At 38.6% G+C, this 20,840-nt stretch overlaps 1 protein-coding gene across 1 annotated transcript in view; it reads left to right on the top strand.

The window, feature by feature from the left end:
• LOC136010615 (ligand-dependent corepressor) overlaps positions 1-20,840 on the top strand; it is a 52,829-nt gene that overhangs the window by 15,548 nt on the left and 16,441 nt on the right. Inside the window, exons 2-3 of the mRNA XM_065672079.1 lie at positions 14,808-14,873; positions 15,289-15,368. Coding sequence (XP_065528151.1) covers positions 14,808-14,873; positions 15,289-15,368 — 146 coding nt within the window. The remainder of the gene's footprint in view (positions 1-14,807; positions 14,874-15,288; positions 15,369-20,840) is intronic.

The raw sequence follows: 20,840 nt of genomic DNA, 5'->3' as shown, positions 1-20,840 counted from the left end.
CAGTTGTCGAGTGGAGGTAAAACCTTCAGCCTCCTGTTTTCATGTGATGATGATACACATAAACTGAAGCACAAACATCAATGCTGGAGCTTATCCTAAGATACAGCAACATGACAGGTGGAAAGATGGCTTCTGTTAAAAAGGTTTTTTGTTGTTTTCCTTCCGATCTGCCCTGAGTGTAAAGTATCTACATGGTTGCCTTACAGAAGGCTTGTTAATGAGAGTTAATCCTGCAGAATTAGCGTATTCTGTTAATTTGGGAATGAAGCAGAATAGATGGTTCTTAGTTTGTGCCTGGGAATATCTCTTAAGAACAAAGGCTTGACAATCCCTGAAGATGTATGCTGGGTAATGAAGCTTCTGCTTTTGTGTTTATGTGGCTACTGCAGGTGGGGATCCTCTTGCAGCCTTTCTAAAGGTAGAGTCAGTTCTTTCCTCCTGTTGCCTTTGCCCTTAAAGCTGGATGGTGCAGACATTCGCTATGATGGATGAGTGGATGTCGTGCTCAGGAAAGTAAGGTGAAAGTAAAGGGTGAAGGGATTTTATCCATTTTTCTTTCTTTCTTTTGTAATAGTTGAGCTAGCTGTTTTGGTTTCTTTTCTCAAGGACCACATGAATAAACCTGAACAATATGAGGTTGAGTTGCACCTGTAAAAATGGATGCATTTTGTCAGCTTCCTCCTGTTCTGCACAAAGCCACGAGCAGCAGAAGTACTGGAAGAACCTGCTGCGTAGGCTTATGCTAACCGTATGTTAACTTTGCTTCAAAAAAATTAAACCCTACCTCCTGCAGAACTTGATTTGCCATTGAGAAGAGCTTTCCACTTGCTGGGATTGAAGGGGAATTTTTCAGTCCCTGGCAATTGTGCAAGGAGATGGCTATTGTTACTGGCTCAAAGACTGTAGAAAGAACTTTAATTTCCCTGCTCTGTTTGATACCTCTGCAACTCCAAACTGTTTTTCAATGCAAATATTCAGCTGATTGTCCACTGTTGCTGCTTTTAGGTTTCTTTCGTTTTGACTTTCTCTTCCCCTATCCTCATGTTTCCTCTACATCGAGTGTTTGAAATTATTTTTTTCACGAGACATTTTTGTTTCCAAACTAATTTTATTTTCTGTCTAGGTCATTTATGTATTTGTCTTCACTAATGTTTGCAACATCTCCATAGTATCCTCTGTGAATTTAACTAACATGCTGTTTACCCTTTCTTCCAGATCCAGTTTCTGATCCTACTTCCACATTTGGGAGTATGCAAGGGACAAACACATCTCTTTGCGTAGCTTGACTGGATATCCCAAGACTAGGATGTTAGTATATTTAAACAATTTATTTTTGCATTAAAATGTTGCCACTATATTAATTGCACATAGATTATTATTATTATTATTATTATTATTGAAAATGTAATTTGCTTTATTGGCATTATGCATATTCAGAAGCCTGCTGTTAGAAACACTTTTTCTGCAGCCTGACTAATGCTTATTGGTGACTTTAAAATGGGTGCGGGAGTAGGAAGCATTTCAGTGTTGGTTTTAAAGGAGCCAGGCTTATTTAGTGTTACAGCTTTAGCACTCATTCTTGAAAATCTTGGCTCTTTGTCTAATAAGATTAACTGTAGGTTAATCCAAAAACATATAAAATCTTTAGACCCATGTTCAAGATATTTATGAAAGACCACTTCAGACTTCTGAATGCATGAATACAGGCTCTAGGAGAGATTTTTAAATACTTGGAATAGTCAAATATCCACAGAAATACTTTCATCAAGTAAGTGTTAATGAAAAACTAGAATTGCACACTGAAGTTTTTTGAATCCCTGCATCACAGGTTGCATTATTCTGGTATTTGTAAGAAACCAATTGTCTGGAAAAGTAAACCCTGGGCTAAACTACTTTTGCAGAGTTGATAATGCAGCTTCCTTTAAAATGTGTTTTGTGATGGTGCAGTTATTGCAAAATGAGCTAGTGCATGTTTTCTGTTATGTAAGCAATTGTCTGGCAGTAATCAGCAGTTCAAAGATAAAGAAGTCAGCATTAAACTAATGTGCTATTTTTAAAACTATTTTTGTCTCAGCCACCTCTTGGAGTGTCTCATGTAATCAACTGCTACTATATCTAATTGAACAAACTACTGAAACACTACTACAAGCAACTATTAAATTCCTGAAGTGAATTTGATGCTGGATGCAGTGTTCATTGAGTAGCTGTAGACTTTGCAGGTTCCTCTGCAGCCCTGGTTTTCCAGTGCGCTTACGTTCTTTACCTCTTGTAAATGGAGTCTTCTCTTCACGTGGTTTGAATTTCTTTTGTTAAAACTGTTGCCTGTCTTCTTGGCTGACATTTTGAAGTAAGTGGGTTTTCATTTATACTGTCTAGCTCTGTACATGGGTAGTAAATTTAGGTAAGATTTCAGATTTTCAACTTAGCTACTTTGCTAGATGCTCTCAGAAGAGCCAGTGCTAGGGAAGCACAGCACTTGTTCTAGTGTTCCACTGTGTCTTATTTTCGTAGTCCATTCCTTCACTCACCCCTTTAGTGTTATTCCTGTGCTTTTACAGAAAAGTGAGTTTGGTATGGTTGCTAACAAGCTTTTCAAGGGAATTTGAGGCTCATTGAATACTATTGTTTATCAGGTTTGCTGAAGCACAAGGTATTCTAGAAGTCAAATATTCCTTGAGCCTGGAAATGTTTCTAGTGTCAACAGACCACTTTCTTAAATACATTGGCTATATTTGATATAACCTTCAGAGGATTTAAGGTATAAAATAGTGGGGTAATGAGGAGCAAGGCACTTACATGAAATTGTTACTTGTGCGTCCTGCACACACTGTCTTCAGCAATTTATTGTTCATTCTTTGTGATACTTTGTTCATTACATGTGCATACTACTCTTTCAGAGAAACTTGTGTATGAAGAATTCTATAGGGAAAAGCTGACCTTAAGGGAAGATACCTACCAAGTGTTATAGACACCAACCTATTTTGTAACTTTGAGTATCTGTTAGTGCTGCTCTAGACTTTTAAACCCTTAGGATCAGATGATTAACATGTAGCCTGCAGAAGCACAGTTTGTATCAAATTCCTTCACTGTTTATATGGCTGCGCTTCTGGCAGTTCCTAGCCCTGGATTAGTCGATCCGTTTCTGAGGTTTTTCTCTGAAAGGAATGCTCAGAAGTTACAAAAAGGGCTGCTTTGGGTATAGGTGGACAGCGACTCTTATCTTAAAAGCTGAAGCTTTTCTAGCAAACTGTCACTCAAAACTGTGAAGTGTTTTTTGTTTTTTCTTCATATAGAGGTTGTCTGTCTCCAGTGAAGTTAGCAATACAACATAATGTGCAATGCCAAGCTTGAGGAGCTTTGTGTATAGATTACCTGGAAAATTTCACTCTGATTTTGAGCACAGATACTGTAGTACTCAGCTTAGAAGGCTGAGTGTTCTCCCAGTGTTTCTTTACTTAGCACCAAAGAAATGCTTTTAGATCTGCTGAGCATCCTAAACAGGGATTAATTCTTTGAACAGATCTGAGGCAGTAACAGGTCTGCCAAGACTGTTTCATTGAGATACCACCTATAAAATTGCAGTAAGGGTGGCTGTTCTAGAAGCCTGATCACCACATGTTTTGTCTTTAACAATTTGATATTCTTGACTAGAAACCCAAATTTGATTAACTGTGAATATAGTCTGAGATTCTGCTGTAATTCAATCTCATTGAGCAACTTAGTGTGCAGAAAGCGTGGGACTGCTGTCTTCTTTCAAATTCAGATCACACATGCTGTTTTCAAGCAAAGAACTTCAGCTAGGCTGAAAAGAAAAGTTGTGTGGGAATAGGGTGGCCTCAACAAAAATACAGTGGATTAAATGTTTGACTTCTTTAGTTATGCAAGGCTGGTAACGTGCTGTGCTTCAGGAAGTGTTCAAGGCCAGGTTGGATGGGACTTTGAGCAACATGATCGGATGGAAGGTGTCCTGCCTGTGGCAGGGAGGTTGGAACTAGATGACCTCTAAGGTCCCTTCCAACCCAAACCAAACAGTGATTTTGTGAATTATAGAAGGTCTGGAGTAAATGAGACAGAAGACTGGGCTTCTGCAGTCAAAAAGTTGCACAGACCTGCTTGGCTTGAGAAAGACTTAAACTTACTTAGGTAAGTGCAAAGTAAATGGTTAAATATACCATAGACACCAAATTCACTGTAGCTATCCAGAAAAGATACTTGGGCATAACTTTGAAATCCTGAATGGCCATCATAAAAGATGTGTTCACTGTCACGTTACGTTTGCATCAACCGAATCCCAAAGGATTTTCTTCTATGAGTTTCAGCTCTGATCCAGTACTTACTTCAGATGTCTGTCTCAAATCTGAATAAGAGAAAGGCAATCTGAGAGAGGGAATGAGAAAGTCGAACAGGTCTTGATTTCAGCAGTGTTGCTGTCTAAGCTGTCCCTGGTCCTGCCACTTGTTCCTGGACTAAGCCAGGAAATTGTTCTTGTCTAGAAATAAGGCAAGCAAAACAGGTTATTTTTCTCATAGTCTTCTGTATGTACCTGAACAGGTGCTGGTGTGTTGCCAGTGAAAATGGAAGAGTGTGAATAGAAAAGCCTGGTGTTAAGCAGCCTTTCTTCTGTCCTATGTTACTGTCAAGGAGGAAAAAGAAAAGCTCAGTCTAGCTCCAGTTGTAGCTAGACACAAAATACCCTAAGAAAGTGTGTGCTTCTCCTGGGAAGCTCATCTGCAGGCATAGCTTATGGAATTGATGGTGTGTATCTGAAGCTGAAAGGTTAGTAAGATTCAGAAAGCTGCTACATGAAATGATGGCAAACATTGCATGACATTAGAAGTGAGAGAGAGATTTATGAGTCTCTTGCTCTTTGGGAAAATTTTCTACTAAGCCCCAAAAGCCAAGCTGTCTTAAAGCTGCTCACTGCAAGTTTCTTGCATCTGTGTGTAGTTTTTAAAGAATGTTCACTACTCCTATTGTACACCGAGTAATGAATTCTCCATCACATTTGGCAATTTCAGTTCCCACAGCTTACTTCAGCACCAAACTGTTTCGCTGCTATAATCTTTTGTTACAGTGTCATCAGCAGCTGTGGTTATGCTTTTGTTTCCAGAGAAATATCAGGGCTTGCAGCTTTAGTGCACAGGCATAACTCGAGGTATGAATGAAGGGCAGGTATTCCAGTTACTATTTAGTTCTTGGCACAAGGGTAGCAATAGTAACACAGCTGTATCTTCTGTGATGTTGTCATGTGCTGACTTTGTACGGTTGTGCTCTTGATACTATTGTTGTATAAAGGGCAATAAAGCTGGAGGGGCTGTGAGGCTTAGGTGTTTTCCCTTTGAGTTTGCATCTTGTGTTGTAGGCTCATGAATGCCTCACTTGAGGTATACTTTCAAATGTGATTTCAGTGGTGAAAATTAGTCCTTGTAATCTGCTCTGTCGCTAGTATGACTTCTGTGCTCACATCTTTCAGTGTTAAGATACTTCTCTCTGGGTGCTGATCTGCGTGTTTGGGGGATTTTTGTTTAAGGTGGATATCTTTTCCCTGCTGCCTTGCTTTCTGTTATCCTTTCATTTTGTGTAGCTGCCTGTATCACCTGCTGATTTCACTTAGATCATCCTTTCTGTTGACAGAACTGAACAGTCCATCTGAAAAGCCTAAGGGTACTTTTTTAGAGTTTGAGAAGCCTTCTCAAAACATCAGGCATGGCTCCTATTCACTGTAGTCATGATTCAGCCTTCTTCGCATGATCTAGATTCTTCTTTTCTGTTAGCTGCTTAAGCAGAATTTAGATACACTCAATGTTTAGTGAGATAATCACTTGACTTTATTAAGTGATGCATCTTTACATATTGTAAGACTTTTCAAGATGCTGTTAGCTAGCTGGAATCAGAAGGCAAAGTCTTCCTGGGGGCAATAATGTAATGGCTTATGATAGAGATTTATTTAACATCAGACTTACAAACACAAATCACAGAGTAAAAAGGTTTTTGGCACTTTGTACCTTACAGGTAAGCTCAGTATATTCACCTCTCAACTAAGAAATGTTCAATAAACTTTCACAGGTCTATGCTATTTGTTGAAGATCATCAGCTTTTCAATAATGGGTGATAAAACTATGTTTAGTTTCCTAAGTAGAATCACATTATCATTCCCCTTTGCAGACTCCTATATAAATTTAACAGTCTCTGTAGAGATGGTGAAAGGCATGTTTATAACTTGAGATCCAAAAAGAAGAGAATAACTTATTGAGTTCATTCAGTAATGAATGATGATATAACTGACCTGCTGTGATAAAGGGGGTGAAACTGAGTGACACTCCAAGGGTTTGCTAGAGTGTAGTTGTTTAAATGGACTCAGCAGCTTGTGCTTACCCTTTATGGGCTGATATTTAAGTGAATTGTTTCAGTAAGTGTCTGTGTGTTGCAGACAGGGAATGATGTGTTTCAGGACTGAGTTCCTAGGGGAAGGCTCACTTTTCAAATAGGTCTGCTGTGGAGTATAACTAATATCACAGCCAGTTTAACCCACTCTTATAACACGCTTCTTCTCTGTGCCAATACCTGTCTCTTGAGGCTGAGGTGGAAATCTCTGGTGTCCTGTGCTTCCCCATATACTACTTCTGGGGGAGAGGGAAGGTTCCTCCACGGTTTGAATTGACTTGAGCCTCTGCTCTACCTACTTGTGGAAAGTTGTTCCTGACACCACACCTGACTGGCTAATCTGTGGTATGGACGTTACTGTGGCCATGAAATAAAGTGGAGTGGTGAACTGATGCTGCTGGAAATCCTATCTCTTCTGTAGGAGGCATTTTCCAGGCAGATCAATTCTGTCTGCTGCAAGTCTATTCTTACACTTGTGCCGAGGGAGCATGGGGATAAACACTGGTGGTTAATGAATGTCATCTTAACTTTGCTTGGGAGTGAAGCATTAACAAGTTGTCTCCAACAGGAAAAAAATCTCAAGGTTTTTATTTTACTGCAATAAATAATGCAACACTGTTGAATATGGAAAACAGTTGCCTCAAGATTGAGAAACGTTTGTGTCTCTGTATAAAAAACCTTTGGTCCATGATGTTTTACACTATTGAGCACACTCATTCTTTGACTCTTTTAATCTGTTTATAAACTTTCTGGCTGGTTGGTATAGTTTTTTCTCATCGAGAGTTGTACCTGGTTCCTTGCTGGAAATCCAGACCTGGAGGTTGAACAATTAAGAGCAGTGTCTTTGAATTGAGATACTGAAAACCAACTCCCACTTTAATTTGTAGTGTTAATATTTGTTTGGGTTTGGGGTGTTCTTCGTTTGTTTTTAATGTGGATCATATTTTACCATTAAGTAAAAATGACCTTTTTAAGGATACATGGAAAGTTGTTAGTTATTGAAATTCTTCTACTGTCTTTGCCATTTTGTGATGCCTGTGTTTTCTGGTTTATTTTCTAAAGTAATAAAATGCAAGTATTTACATGAGAAGATTCCAGTTAGATTCTGCATTGGTGGTGACTGGCTGTGAAGAAAACCAGGTAGTCTTACAATAAACCTCCTGATCTTGAGTTATAATGTTAAACAAAAGCCAACAACCGCTGATTTGAAGGACGAGCCAGATTAGTGATGCAGTATCTACAAATCGGAGGATCTTCCCACCCCCACAAGCCCACACAAGATTACAGCTCAGTCTGCCTGATCAGTTGCTATATCTTGAGGTGATGTTGAGCTGCTGCAGAGTCCTTGGCTTTTCTTGAATTCTGCTGCTGAGGCTTTTGATTAGAGATAAGAAGGTTGCATGCCTTAGTGTGATTCTCCACTTGGTATCAGATCACACACACAAAAATACTGCTCATGGGAGGGGGATGGGAGATGATCCATATTATGCCTTTTGCCTTGCTGTACTCTGGCAACAAGCTTGTAACTTGTCACTTCTGGGTTTTTTGGGGGTGACTTTTCAATTGTAATCAGTGAGATAAGCTGCTGGAGTGCTAACAGAGGATGGGGAGACCTGTTCCCATTTTTTTTCACTGGAGACCAGCCTGATAACTTGTTTTCTTTGCTTCTTCATTCTCCCCTGTAGAGGGAAGAGATCTCTCTTTTAGGGGGTTTGGCAGGGTGCTCTTCTCTTGTGAAGGCAAGTGCATTGCAACTGTGGTTTAGATATGTAGCTGTTCTTCTGTCATGCTTAGCTTATTAACTTTTAAATGCCTTGCTGTGAGTTTGATACTACATCAGAGAAAATGTGCTTAGGCTTGATTCTCAGAGGAAAAGGGATTGCTTGGTAGAGAGGGATGGAGAGAAGAGTCAGGATGGCCTGCTGCAGCTGCTTCTTTATTAAAATTACAGACCAGTAGTGGAATTTTAATGAAGTCTTGCAGGATGGTTGGCCAGAAGCTCTTCTATCAACAGTGCTTGTCTGCTCTAGTAGTTTTCTTGTCCCTTTTTTGATTTCTCAGCTTACTGCTGTGGTAAATCACTGTAACAGTGAAGTGGCTGTTTGACAGAGCATGTGCCTTGTTGGCTTCTTGCTAGTTTCAAATGAAACTTCTCTACTGGAGATGCTGTTCTACAGTGAATGAAACATTAGTCTAAGGCCAAAGGACTCTCTCTTGAGCTCCAAGGGCCTGTTTATGGACCTCAACAGGTGATACCGTGTATTCTGTCTTGGAATGCAAGGTGTTCTGATGAAAAAGCTATTGAAGAGCTACGTATTATTATATAGAACTTCATTATATCTGTTCTTTCAAACAGTACCTATCTTAACATACTTAGTTCTCTTCTTCTGTATGTGTGTGTCTGTATTGCTCTTGCAGAAGTAGGTTATTGGTATTTATGGTCCCTGGAAAGTCCTTGGATTTCCTAAAGCATCTGTTGTCTCTGGAGGAGGGATACCTGCAGCAAGTCCCTCAGCAGTGCAGTTTCATTAATAAAAATGCAGAAGAACGAACTTTGAAAACTTGCTAAAGATGCGCAGCTTTTTCTTTGTTCCACGGGAAGCTCAGAGAAAGTTGGTCTAACTTGTAGTTAGAGTACTTAATTGGACTCCCTTCGCATAATGAGATCTTTCATCGTAGATGGATGGGAGTTTTTTATTTTGTTGCATGAATTAAAGAATATTCACAACTTATAATTATATGCGTGTCCTGAGACTTGGTGTATATTAATAACTGTCCTGTGACTTTTTTTTCCCCTCCCTTGTTGCTTGGTCTTGCTTTTCTATTAAGATGCCTGTGACTGAAACATTCAAGTTTAATAGATTTTTGTCCTGAAAGAGTCAGAATTCCCATGATACGCATAGACAGTAGGATTTTTCTGAATTAATTCCTCCTTCAAATCCCATAGCTGTGGATAAATATATCCAATCTTGACCAGAAAATCTAGGCATGAGAAATCCAATAAAAACCTGATGTGATGATGGTGGCTCCTGCTTCCTACTAGTTAATGAGACTCCTAACATGAATGTAATTGCTGGGGGAGAGTACAAGGAGAACAGATCTTAGCATCCAGTCCATACTTCCCTAAATAACACCTCCAGAATCCTAGAGCAGGGCAGGTGTTGGTCCTGTCCTAGAGTGCATGTCTTCTGTCTTTACTTGGACCCTTGTCTTATTGTCTGGCTGAGTTTGATCAGCTTCCGATTTCATCTGCTGGATCTGGGGATGTCTTTAATAATCCTGTTGCTAAATGTGTGATTTGTGGCTTTCTCCATTCCCCTCCGCCCCCTTTCAAAGTAGTGTTTAATTGCATTTGCTTTGGTAAGCAGCCTCTGTGACCTGGGCTTTTGTTATTTACTGTTCTTCCTGTCTTTGTGTCTCCTGCAAATTTAGCGACTGCTTTCTTCCAAGTCACTGATTAAAACGTGAAATGGCATATGGTCAAGAACCAATACCTGATGAAGCTCACTAGCAGTGGTTTCCCACTGACAGCATTTAAAGAGCTGTCACTAAATTGCCTTTTAATCTGATTTATATGTATTTGGCTGATTTTTGGCTTGGTTTGGTTTTTCAATGCCTCCTCCTCAACTGGTTTTAGTCAAAATGTGTTGTGCTGGCCCAAAAATGTTGCAGAAATCTAAAAATATTATATTAAATCTGTTACTGTTAATGAAGTCTTCATTTTCATTAAAGTCATTAAATAATTGCTGTTAGCCCATGTTGAGTGACACCATGTCTGTTAAATCCTCTGTAGTCCTCTGGGCTGTTCCTTGGTTTTTAAAACCTTTACCAAGTTGAGAGCCCAGTTAAATGTTTTTCAGAGGGAAGACTTTTCCAAGGGACATTTCAAAGGGAAGACTTCTGCTCCCACCGCCCCAGCCCGTTGGAACTTTCTCAGTATTCCAAGCCTTTCTGGAATTAAACATTGCTGCAAACATTCTTTGAGTAACTTCCAGGGAGGTGGAGGAGGGGGGGTAGGGGTGGTAAAATAGCCTACGTAGTATTCTAAGGCTGTTAACTTAAAAATGTTAAATAATATCACCTTGCTGGATCGTGTTGAGTAATCATATACCATTATATTGAATGTTCATATACTACCCTATTCTTATAGATTTTTTTTATTTTTTTTTTTTACGGTACTATTCATATGTGACTTTTGAGGCTTGTTTTTTTTTTTCTTTGTTCTGACCTTTGTAACATTTCTGAATTTTTATTGATGTTCTCTGCTCTGAATCCCCCTGCCCCTCTTCCCAACCTCTTATCTTCTTCGTGCTTTCACTCTTAGTTGCATTGTGGGTTTGGATTTTGTTAGGTTTTTGGTGGTTTTTTGTTTGGGGGGTTTTTTTTCCATATTTTTTGAGGGTTTTAGGTAAAAAGTTCTTAAATAGTCAAGAAATCTAAACAAAAGATATAAGCAACTCTTGTCTTAGTTGATTTGACTCAATTTCCAGCTATTTGAAGTTGTTCTTCCAAAGTTCAAGTTGCTATTTATTAGGCTGATTGGTTATTAGAAATAAATGTTGATGAATCAGTTGCCTTCTTGTTGCGATTGATCTACAGTATCTGCTGTACTTAACTACTGCCCTGGCTAGTGCTTGTTTCATCTATTGAGATCTTTCATACAAATTGATATTCACAGATTAAATCGATGTTCACGAATTAGAGTTGATGACTTATGTATGCTTTATTTTCCCGCTTCAAGGCCCTTGCTATTTTGATTTTGTTGTGGGTTTGTTTGAGTTCAGTTTATATAGTAGTAAAGACAGGTTGTAGCTTTTCTTTTCTTTACTACCCTCAAAACGATTTGACTTTGGGTTAGTGGTACAAGCTTTACTGCTTTGATGAGATCCATGTGTAGGGCTGAATTATGTAGTGAGTATTAAAGGGTATGTTTGAGCTGTGCTGTTGCAGGGAAAGAAAGCATTGTTTGAAAAGCTAGGCTCTGTGTCAGTGGCAGTCCAGAAATGCATCCCTATCTCCTCCTGATCTTGCATTCCTGTTTTTTTAAAGGGGAGAATATGTCTTTGGCTCACACACATTGCTAGAGATCAGCAAAGTCCTCCCTTGGACTCTGATAACACTCTAATAGTGTTATCTCAAAGAGCCCAGTAGCTACTTAATCATGACGAGCTCTCAATTTTAAGGCAAAAGAGGATCTAACTGGATAATTTTATTTCTAAAGCTTGAAGTCAAACTATTGTGTTAAACTGTTAACCAACAGTTTAAAATTTATGACTTAAAATACCGGTTATAGAAGGGAGGACGTAAATGCCAGAAAAGATGAAAACTGAACTGTTTATGTGCAGAGATAAAACTAGTGAAATGTAACCATGCTGAAAGCTGCATCGTGAACTTTTCTCTTTAATTTTTGGTTTTAATTTTTTGCTTTTAATTTCTGTGCTTGTTACTTGTAGCATAAAAATAGCGCATCCATGTTCTGGGTTTTGTCAGGGGACTTCTTAGAGAATAGTGTTTCTTAAATATTGCTTTACTTTTAGAGCTAACAGTGGTGAAAAAGTATTAAGTTATTCTAGTCTTGCTTCAGTGTTAAGGGTTTTCTTTGTTCTTTCTGGGAATTTGGTTTCTTTTCGGTAACTCTTCATTTGCTGGAGAGCCTTCTCATATAGCCAAAGTGTTTTACACTTCAAAAATGTTGTATTTTGAAAAGAAATTAAAACCTTTTGGGTCTTAGTATAAGAATTTAGGAAAAAAAGATTTTTTTCCCTTGTACAAGTCAGCAGTTATAAGGATTAAAAGGATGGCTGCTTTAATTGTGAGGAACTTGCCTAAGGGAAAGCTCTGAAATATCAGGATCTTCATCCTCTTTTCTCTCCTCTGTTATTCCTGCAACTTTTCCACTGGCCCTGCTCTTCAGCCACTGTGAACTGTCAGACACCGAAATATAGGTGGTGGAAATATGAAAACCGGGATTTAGTGGAGGCAGCCATGTTAATTTCTCTTCCATTTGAAATGCAGGAAGATATCATCTGCCAAATGGAAAAGGACAATCGGTGGGAAAAGAAATGTTCTTTTCAAGCTTCTAAGAGCAGTGACAATGGAGAGAAAAAATACTATAAAAAAGTAGGCAGCTCCTTTTTCAAGATTTTGTTTTCAATGTATTATGCATGATTAACTGTACACAGTTGCTCTTTCGGAGTCCTCAGTGACTGAATACTACAGCGCAGGGCTTAGACTGTCTTTACTGCGCTGCACTTTGCATCTGGGGGGAGTAGGCCTCAGCTTCATGGTGGTTCTGTCAGTCATTATACTAATTTTGAATACATTCATACTTCCCTTATTTGCCTTTTTTAATGTCAAGCATTGCACATAAGATGTTCTGCTGTTGCTATGCAACTGCTAAATCCAATATTTAATATTAATAAAACCCGAGTGGCATTAGCATCACTCAGAACAGTGGGCTAGCAAACTATGATTGTACAATATCCAAGCTGTAAAACTTGGCAGGGACTTCAGTGTGCAATTGCATGCATGGCAAACTGTGGGGCATGAGTCATTGGCAGTTACTATTTTAAGAGTGGTGAGTTTGGGTAAAATTTCTGTGCTCTCTTTATTTATATATATAATTTTTTATAACAGAAAGAATGAGGTTGGCTACCTGTTTTTCTTAAGGTTTCATTTCGGATACAAATTCTGAGGGGTCACTACCCATAAGAGAGTCAATGTTCAAAATCTATGGGTCAATACCCTGATTCTCCTATTTTTCTTCTAGGTCAGGTTGGTCGGCCCTTTCCCACTGTTCCTGCCACTTCCTGAAGCCTGAATTGGCTTTTTTTGGAGGCAGTGCTACTTCTCTGCCTGACAAGGTGCTGTTCAATGGGATGTTTATCCAGTTTCTCCTCTTCCACCTTGTTTTCCAATCCCTCCCTATTTCTCTTTACTCTTGACTGTTACTCTCACCATCCCTCTTACACCTTTATTTTTTCCTTTTTATTTTTTTTTCTTTTCCCATTTGATCCTTTCCGAAATTAGGTATTTTAGTGCCAGCCTCTGATAGGGATTAGATCACCCATGGTGATGTACCCCAACAATGCTGTGGCCATCAGTTGTTTGCAGGCTGCAAATTCTGTAGGTTTCCACATCTGGTACCTGAAGATGTTGTTGCAGTGGCACTCTTGCTGACACCCAGAGGGGTGTAATGCTACTTGTCTTTTCCTTTTGAAGACTGCTGTCCAGAAGATAAATTTGGTCTGCAAAAAGTCAGAGTTATTTTAGAATTACTGCAATGTAATAACCATTTTCCTTCATAGATGTGACCCGTTTATATTTCGACTGGTTTCTTAAAATGGATACTTCAGGTAATTTATTTGTCCCCGATTTGCCCATGCAGGTTTCTCTGAATTTAAAACCATATTTTTGCCTGTTTTTTTCCCCCTTCATTTCTTCTTCTGCTTCTCAAAGATTCAGGCAAGTAGGAGAAGCTGCCACTATGTATATGCAAACCATTATTAAACCTACAAAGCGAAAGTATTAATAGGGCAAAAATTACCCTATTAATTACCTACAGTAAGTCGTAGTCATGAGTTTTATGGTTATATTGGGAGTATGTTTTTCTAAACAGGTAGAATTGGTCTCTCCCACTTAAAGTAGTTTTTGTATTTCTCATATTCATTCTGTTAACCTGTCTTCTCACAGTATTCGGTAGTTAATAGCTTTGTAGATTTTACTGCCAGCAAGGGGTTAGTGCAGTATTGATTTAACATTTCCAAATAATGGCAGGAATTTTGGTACAGGTTTTCCCTCTTTTGAAAAAAACTAAAATTGGTGAGATTTATTTCAAGTAAGGCGCAAATCATGGCATTGAAGTAAATCGGACTGTGTATCTTGGATGTGAATTTGTGATTGGAATTTGGTTCCTTAGTGGCATGCCACTTTGAGTCCCTTTCCTTTGAATTTTCTCTCCTCAAACCTGTAACTCTTCAGGAAACACTGATTCTAACGTTTGCTGAAATTCAGAAAAGTAACTGAATGCCACTCAGATGGAAGAAAGTATTTCTTAATTGGGAAAGCATACCTTAGTTCAGAGGTTTAAACAAGAGATTTTGTAGAGCAATTATCTGGTCATGTTGTAGAACTACAACCTACAACTTCCTATTTTCTTTCTGAAATGGTTTATTTCAATGTCATCATGTTCTTTGTTTTTAACTTCGCTGTTTACCGAAGTGCAGGAGCTGGTGGGCTCTCTGGACTGTGCTGTGATTTGTCAGGAGTTCAGTCATCACAACTGACCCATGCATCTTGTGATACTTAGAGAAAACACGTTGAGCTCTGTTCTTGGAACAGATAAATATAGAACTGCTATTGTGAATATTCTTGTAGTGACGTACTTAATCTAGAAAGCTAACAATTCTTTTATTTGCTTTTAGGGTTTGAAAGTATTCTAGAAGGCCTGTTTGGACCTGGATTATTAAAAGATCTCAGTTTGTTTAAAGGTATTCAATCTCTATGTTTGTATCTTGTTCTGCATTTCTAATGACAGAAGCAGCCCCAGCTCTGCCTCTAGAAAATGTGTGTTACCGTGGTGATTTGTGCTTTTTTTCCCCCTCCCCCAGGCAGTGCTCACAGTTAGTTTCATATTGGCTAAAATTACTAATGAGTGTGCGTTCATCTTTATGTAGCTGGGAGTGTGTTTGGCAGTGCTCGGAAAAACAGATTGGTTGTGCATAGATAAAATGTGTACAGTTTGGTAATCTGGGGATTTAGACAAATGGCTGAAATGAAGCCTGCATCCTCAGAATGCAGGCAAGAATGTGGTGAAACAGGTATTTAATTTGGCATTTCTCTTTTGGCTCCAGTTGTGTCGCGCTATATGAATATGAAGTAATTTGCTATTCCTCTGATTTACAGACTGTGAGCCTGAAGGTGTTTCTGATTGGTCTTTTGATGAAAATTGTCTTTTCTGCTGCCTGAGAAGAGAAAAAGTGAAGGTAACAATGCAGATGTGTGAAGCTAGTAGTTGTAGGGGAGGGACAAAGGGAGGGAGCTTGCTCCTAGTTAAGTGAACATAGAAAATTGCAACCTCCTACCCCCTTCCCCTCCTTCGGAAAAAGGCTTCTTTAATTAAAACAGTGCAAGTTAATGAACAGACTTGCCTCTTCTCTGCAACTTTGTAGGATATGATGCACATTTTTATTCGTTTTCCATGTGTAGTGGCTCTTTCTGTTTGGTGTTTTTTGTTTGGTTTGGTTTTCTTTGAGTTCTTTGTAAGAGACCTTGTTGGGATCATAAACCCTTTCCAAGGGAGCCAAACTGTGGCTTGTGCATGTTTACTACTGTCGGATGCTGGGCTTATCTGCAGTATGGAAATGTGGTCCTTTTAACAGCCTAAAGTCTTGTTCTGTATCTTGGAATCTCTTTCCCTATGGGCCATATCTTTTTATTAAAGGGCTCATGTATGGTAGGTAGATTTTGTACTGTGCTTGTTTATAATCAAGTCATAGAATCGTAGATGATAGTCAGAGCCTAAACATGGACAAGTCAGCTTTGTCAGCATAATAAACTTGCAGTTGGTTTTCTTAATGAGATATAGCAGTATACAAAGCAAGAGCTCTTGTGCTATATGTGATGGTTTCTCAGCCCGTGTGTTGCAAAAACGATTGTTCTATAGCATAGGAAGGAAGGCAGGTTCATCTATCTTGGCAAAACTTCATTTGCTGGAACTTGTAACTACTCCTTCTTCCTGCACAATATAAAATAACACACAGTGGATCTCCATCAACTTAGGAATGAAACAAAAGCACTCTTTCCTCTGCAGCAGCTAACATGTGTGTCTTGTTCATAAAGGAAGTACTTTGTTGATACTGATACTTGCCATGTTGACATTTTACACTTGTTTTGTATTAACAGTTTTTAAGGCATGGAGAGGAGAGTTAGGACTGCTTGAGTTTAGCACAGATGTAAGGCATAATGCTTTCTTTCATTGAGACTTACAGCAGGTAAGCTGTATGTGTGCTTGTGCTGTAAGGAGTTCTGTCTTTGTTTTATGTTATCTCATAAAAAGACAAAAATCAGTGTTCAGCACAGTTCTAGTTAAGTTGATTCTGAAATTAATTTTGTGGTCAGAGACTAGTCATAGTCTGGGGGAATCCAACAGGTATAGGTAGAGTTTCAAAACCACTGTTTACATCTCAGTTGTCTTCAGAGGTCCACAGTACCTAAAATAAAGCTCCTGAAAATCAGTGATTTTTAGGTGAAGACAAAAACTGAGAACATGAATGTCCACTGTATAGTGTGCTGATGGTCATCTTGTCCTTTTCAAACTTCAACACAACTGCTGATCAAAAGCTGAGATATCACTGTATTTTCATGTACTTAGCTAGGCTTTCCTGTCTAAGTTTCACATGGTAAAGTGTAGCCCATGATTCTGAGTATCACTGAAAAACCAGTGATGTATTCCTTGTGCTAGTGGTAGTTATCATTTACGTTAAGGTTCCTCATGTGGAAGGTTCACATTAAGGTTTCCGTTGTACTGTGGCTTTTCAATGGGTGAAAAAAAAAATGCAGATGTGGTCACCTTTGGTGTGCTCTGTGGTGTTTTGGCATCAGGCTCTAAGGAGATTTTAGGATTGTGTTATGTGCAGCATCGCTAGGCAAAGGTGCTCGGTGAAAGGGATGGAGGTTATAAGTTCTGAGCAGGCAGGAGAGAAATGCAAGTTTAAAGGCTGTGGTAGTATCAGTCAGCCACTATGGGCTTGGGTAGAATAACTTTCATAAATAAAACCCAAGCAATTTCTGTCACTTCATATTCCAGTAGCCAAAAAATACCTGTTTCAACCACTTTTCTTACAACTGATTGGTAAATGGGAACAGCAGAGTTGTTCACAGGCTTATTTGTTCTATGGCCAGGGATCACTGGCTGAGGGAATGGGGTAGGAGGATAAACCAGTCCATTCACATCAAACTTGTGACTTCTCTGTTAATCCTGGTGATTCTCATCGTGCTTGGAGTATGTGTGATTCTTTTTTTAGTTAGTTTTTTGTTTTCTTCCTGCCTCTCAGCATTTGTATCTGTTCTGTTGGGTTTGGGGTTCTGGGGTTTTTTGTTTTATTTGGTTTTGAGGGAAGAATGTGTCTCCTTGTAGACTTAGTGAGTTCTTGTATATCAGCTGAGAGAGATGGCAGGGTAGGAGTACTTCATTTCCCCTGCGGGTACACCAAATTGCTGCACTGCTGGCTGTTGCTGATGCCATTAGCTTGCAATACAGAGTTAAATATGACTCTCTAATGGGAGCCTTCAAATAGTATGGATTTTACAACGTAATTTAAATTAAAACGTCAGAGACCTAACTGTTACAAAAAGTCTGTAACTTCCTTTGGTATTTAGCCAAGTGATGGACAGAACTAGATTAGAAATGGTACTAGTTTATTTGAAATCTCTTCCATTGAACATCTGTATGGATAGCTTTAACTTTTCTTTTTGGGGAATTGCAGGTTCAGTTTTCTGTAACTGATAAAACTTGTCAGATCCTGTACATAAAGCAGTAGCAATTGTGCTTTCTGTGCCTCATCCTCTATACTGCTTTTTTTTATTGTACATGTGCATTCTCTTAGGTTTTGAGGAAAAGAACTGGTGAAATGATTTAGGTCTGTGCTTTTGTGTACTGCTGAATTACAGAATTAAAAGGCATGTAACTGATGCTGTAGCTGGGAGCAAGATAGCCACAAACCACGTTACAACAGTGTGTGGCTGTGGCTGGCCTTTTTTTTTCACAGTAAGTACTTCTTCACCAATACACCTTTTTAGATTAGTGGAATAATTAACGGTGTGCTTGATTTTCACCTCTGAGTGACATGTAGGTACTTGGTCTGACAAGTTCAAACCCAGTAAAAATCTTCAGGGGTTTTCCCTGGATTTCATTTGCTCAAAGTACCTGTAATTTGGGAGACCAGTAGTTGTGCTTAAGGAGAATTGAGTTTTACTGCAGGATGAGAATTGGAGGCCAAGATTAGTTTATTGGCAGAGCTGTTAAGGGGAAAAAAAAAACACGCTTGCTCTCCCACCCATGTCAGTGATGTTGGTTCTTGCTTTTACAGGCAATCAGATTCAATTACATGAATTCTTCAAAGGATGGAGAACCATCTGCCAAAGCATTCTGGAAAGATTAATTTATTTGTAGCAGTAGTTCTACTTGCAAATACTGAGCAAAAGCATGGATTTTTTTTTTTTTTTTTGGCAGTCAAAATACAAGACAGTTTTTGATGAAGAAATTGATTTAAGTGCCTTCATTTGAAAGGGATGATAAAATACAGACAAAATAGGGAGCTAAAATCTTCACAAACACACTTTTGCCCAAATCCAAAGGGTTATGTGCAATAATCTTAAGTTTTTTAGAAATCAGAGTTCGATTTTCTTCCAGAAAGAATGCAAAAGAATGCCGAATAATTCCAGAATAATGCAGAGTAAACTATTATTTCAGTATGCTATGATCGGAGGCTAACAAATTGCCTAAGGATCTGCTACCAGGTTATTAATGTGGGTGTCTGTGTGCAAAAACATATGGGTACATTGATGGGTATGAAAGACAAAAAAGACAAAGTTAGCAGCTCTAGCTGCCTACTCCTAGTGAGAGGAAGTAGGTTGGGTTCTATGGAACCAAACTTGGTAAACTTGGGTAATCTGCAAATATGGTGAATTTGAGTAATCTGCAAATGTGATAGTTCTCAATTGCTTGTGGGCTTTAACCTTCACAGGGAATATTTAAGATAGTTTAGTTTGCAAGATGGTTGTGGTGGTTTTTTTTCTCTTTATAATGAAGTTTTTCCTTCTAAAAGGTTGTGGCACAGAGAAGACCCATCAATTCAGATGAACTGAACGTGAAGTGTGCTTGACATATCTCTTTAATTATGGTTCTTAATTTTTCAGTTTGGCTTGTTTAGATAAAGTGACAGAGATTACGGATGAAATCTGTGGCTTCATGTAGAATGCTTGTATCAAATGTGTCTGCGGTCAGTTGCTCATAGCTGGAGCTCAAGCTTAGTTTAAGATGTTGTTTCTTTTATAAGAAAGAGCTGCAGATAGAGAAGGACAGAAGAAAGCAGCAGTGATAAGAGGGGAAACTGGGAAAAGACTACATGAAGAGGATTCAGTCGAGTATATTCATTTGGAAAAGAAAACACTGTTGTCTAAAGCTACATAAAGCAATCCATATGTATTATTAAAAAAAATAAAAGGGGAAGGGGGGACACAACTAATCTCATTAGTTGGTGAGAGCTGAACAAGAAGGATAATACTCCTAAGCACATTAAGTATTTTATAGATATATTTAAGCTACAAAAATAGCAAGAGAAAATGTCTTCTGGAAGCATATTCTGGAGTCTTGTGCTGTTGACGTCAGAGGGTTGAGTCTGGACTTCAGAGTACCATGGCATACCTGGGCTTCAGTGTAAGGCCCTTCCAGTTGTGAAGAAGTATGGGAGGGGTACAGCACGTGAAGGAGTAATTTTAAAATCCAAAGTTATTCTGATATGTTTTTTATCTTTTTAAAGGTTATAAGTAATTGCTTTGCGCAAACATCTAAAAGGTAATGCTGTGCCATTACTTGATTATGTTTAGTCACAATAACAGCCTCTGACTCTGGTATCCTTTCACTATGGAGGAACATAAACAATAAGAAGCAAACTGTGTAAGTGTCTGAATAATTCTGAAGAGAAGCTACCGCTATCATTTAAAGCACTAACTCCTAGGGTAATTGAAGATAGCAGAGGAAATACCTGAAAATGAGTTGAAGTTGTGCAACTCTTGGGATTCTTTGATGGCTTTAGAGTGTGTTTAAACTGTGTACAGAGATCTTAAGTGCGCAGGGTGATGCTCCTAAAACATTTTTCATGCATTTCATCACATAAAAAAACCCTCAAGCATTTAGAAGGTCAGTTTTGTATTGGGTGGTTATAAAATAATTTGCTGTGGAGTCTAAAACCTGAAGAGGCTGTTTATGATAACCTCCAGCTAGTTTTAGTAGTAGTGCAGGGTTACAGTTTTGCTTGTGTGTAAATGTCAATGTCAAACTTATTGTAATTCCACAGATTTTTGTGTCTTTCTCTCCCTCTTATATAGCTAATAAATTATATTCAATAGCTATGGATCAGTCAAGTCATATTTATCAAATTCAAATTTAATATCAGTCATCTTAATAGAGAAATAAATACTACTTCTTACTATATGAGTATGTATGCTCAGTAAGTGAGCATAAAACTAAGCCATCTGAACTTTTAGTTGATTCCAAGATAGGAACTGTTGTAGATGCTTCAAAGGACATGCTCAGAAGTGGGAATGTTCTCAATAAATTTGAAAATCAGGACAGACTGACTTATTTTGTCAAGTCACAGGTTGCAGATAGCTGAAAAGTGATAGCATTCTAAAAGTACTAAACCGTTTCTGGGGCCATAGCAAGACAGGCATTT

This window comes from Lathamus discolor, chromosome 3, assembly GCF_037157495.1.
Source record: "Lathamus discolor isolate bLatDis1 chromosome 3, bLatDis1.hap1, whole genome shotgun sequence".
NCBI classification, from domain to species: Eukaryota; Metazoa; Chordata; class Aves; order Psittaciformes; family Psittacidae; genus Lathamus; species Lathamus discolor.
This window is presented reverse-complemented; position numbering and strand designations above follow the sequence as displayed.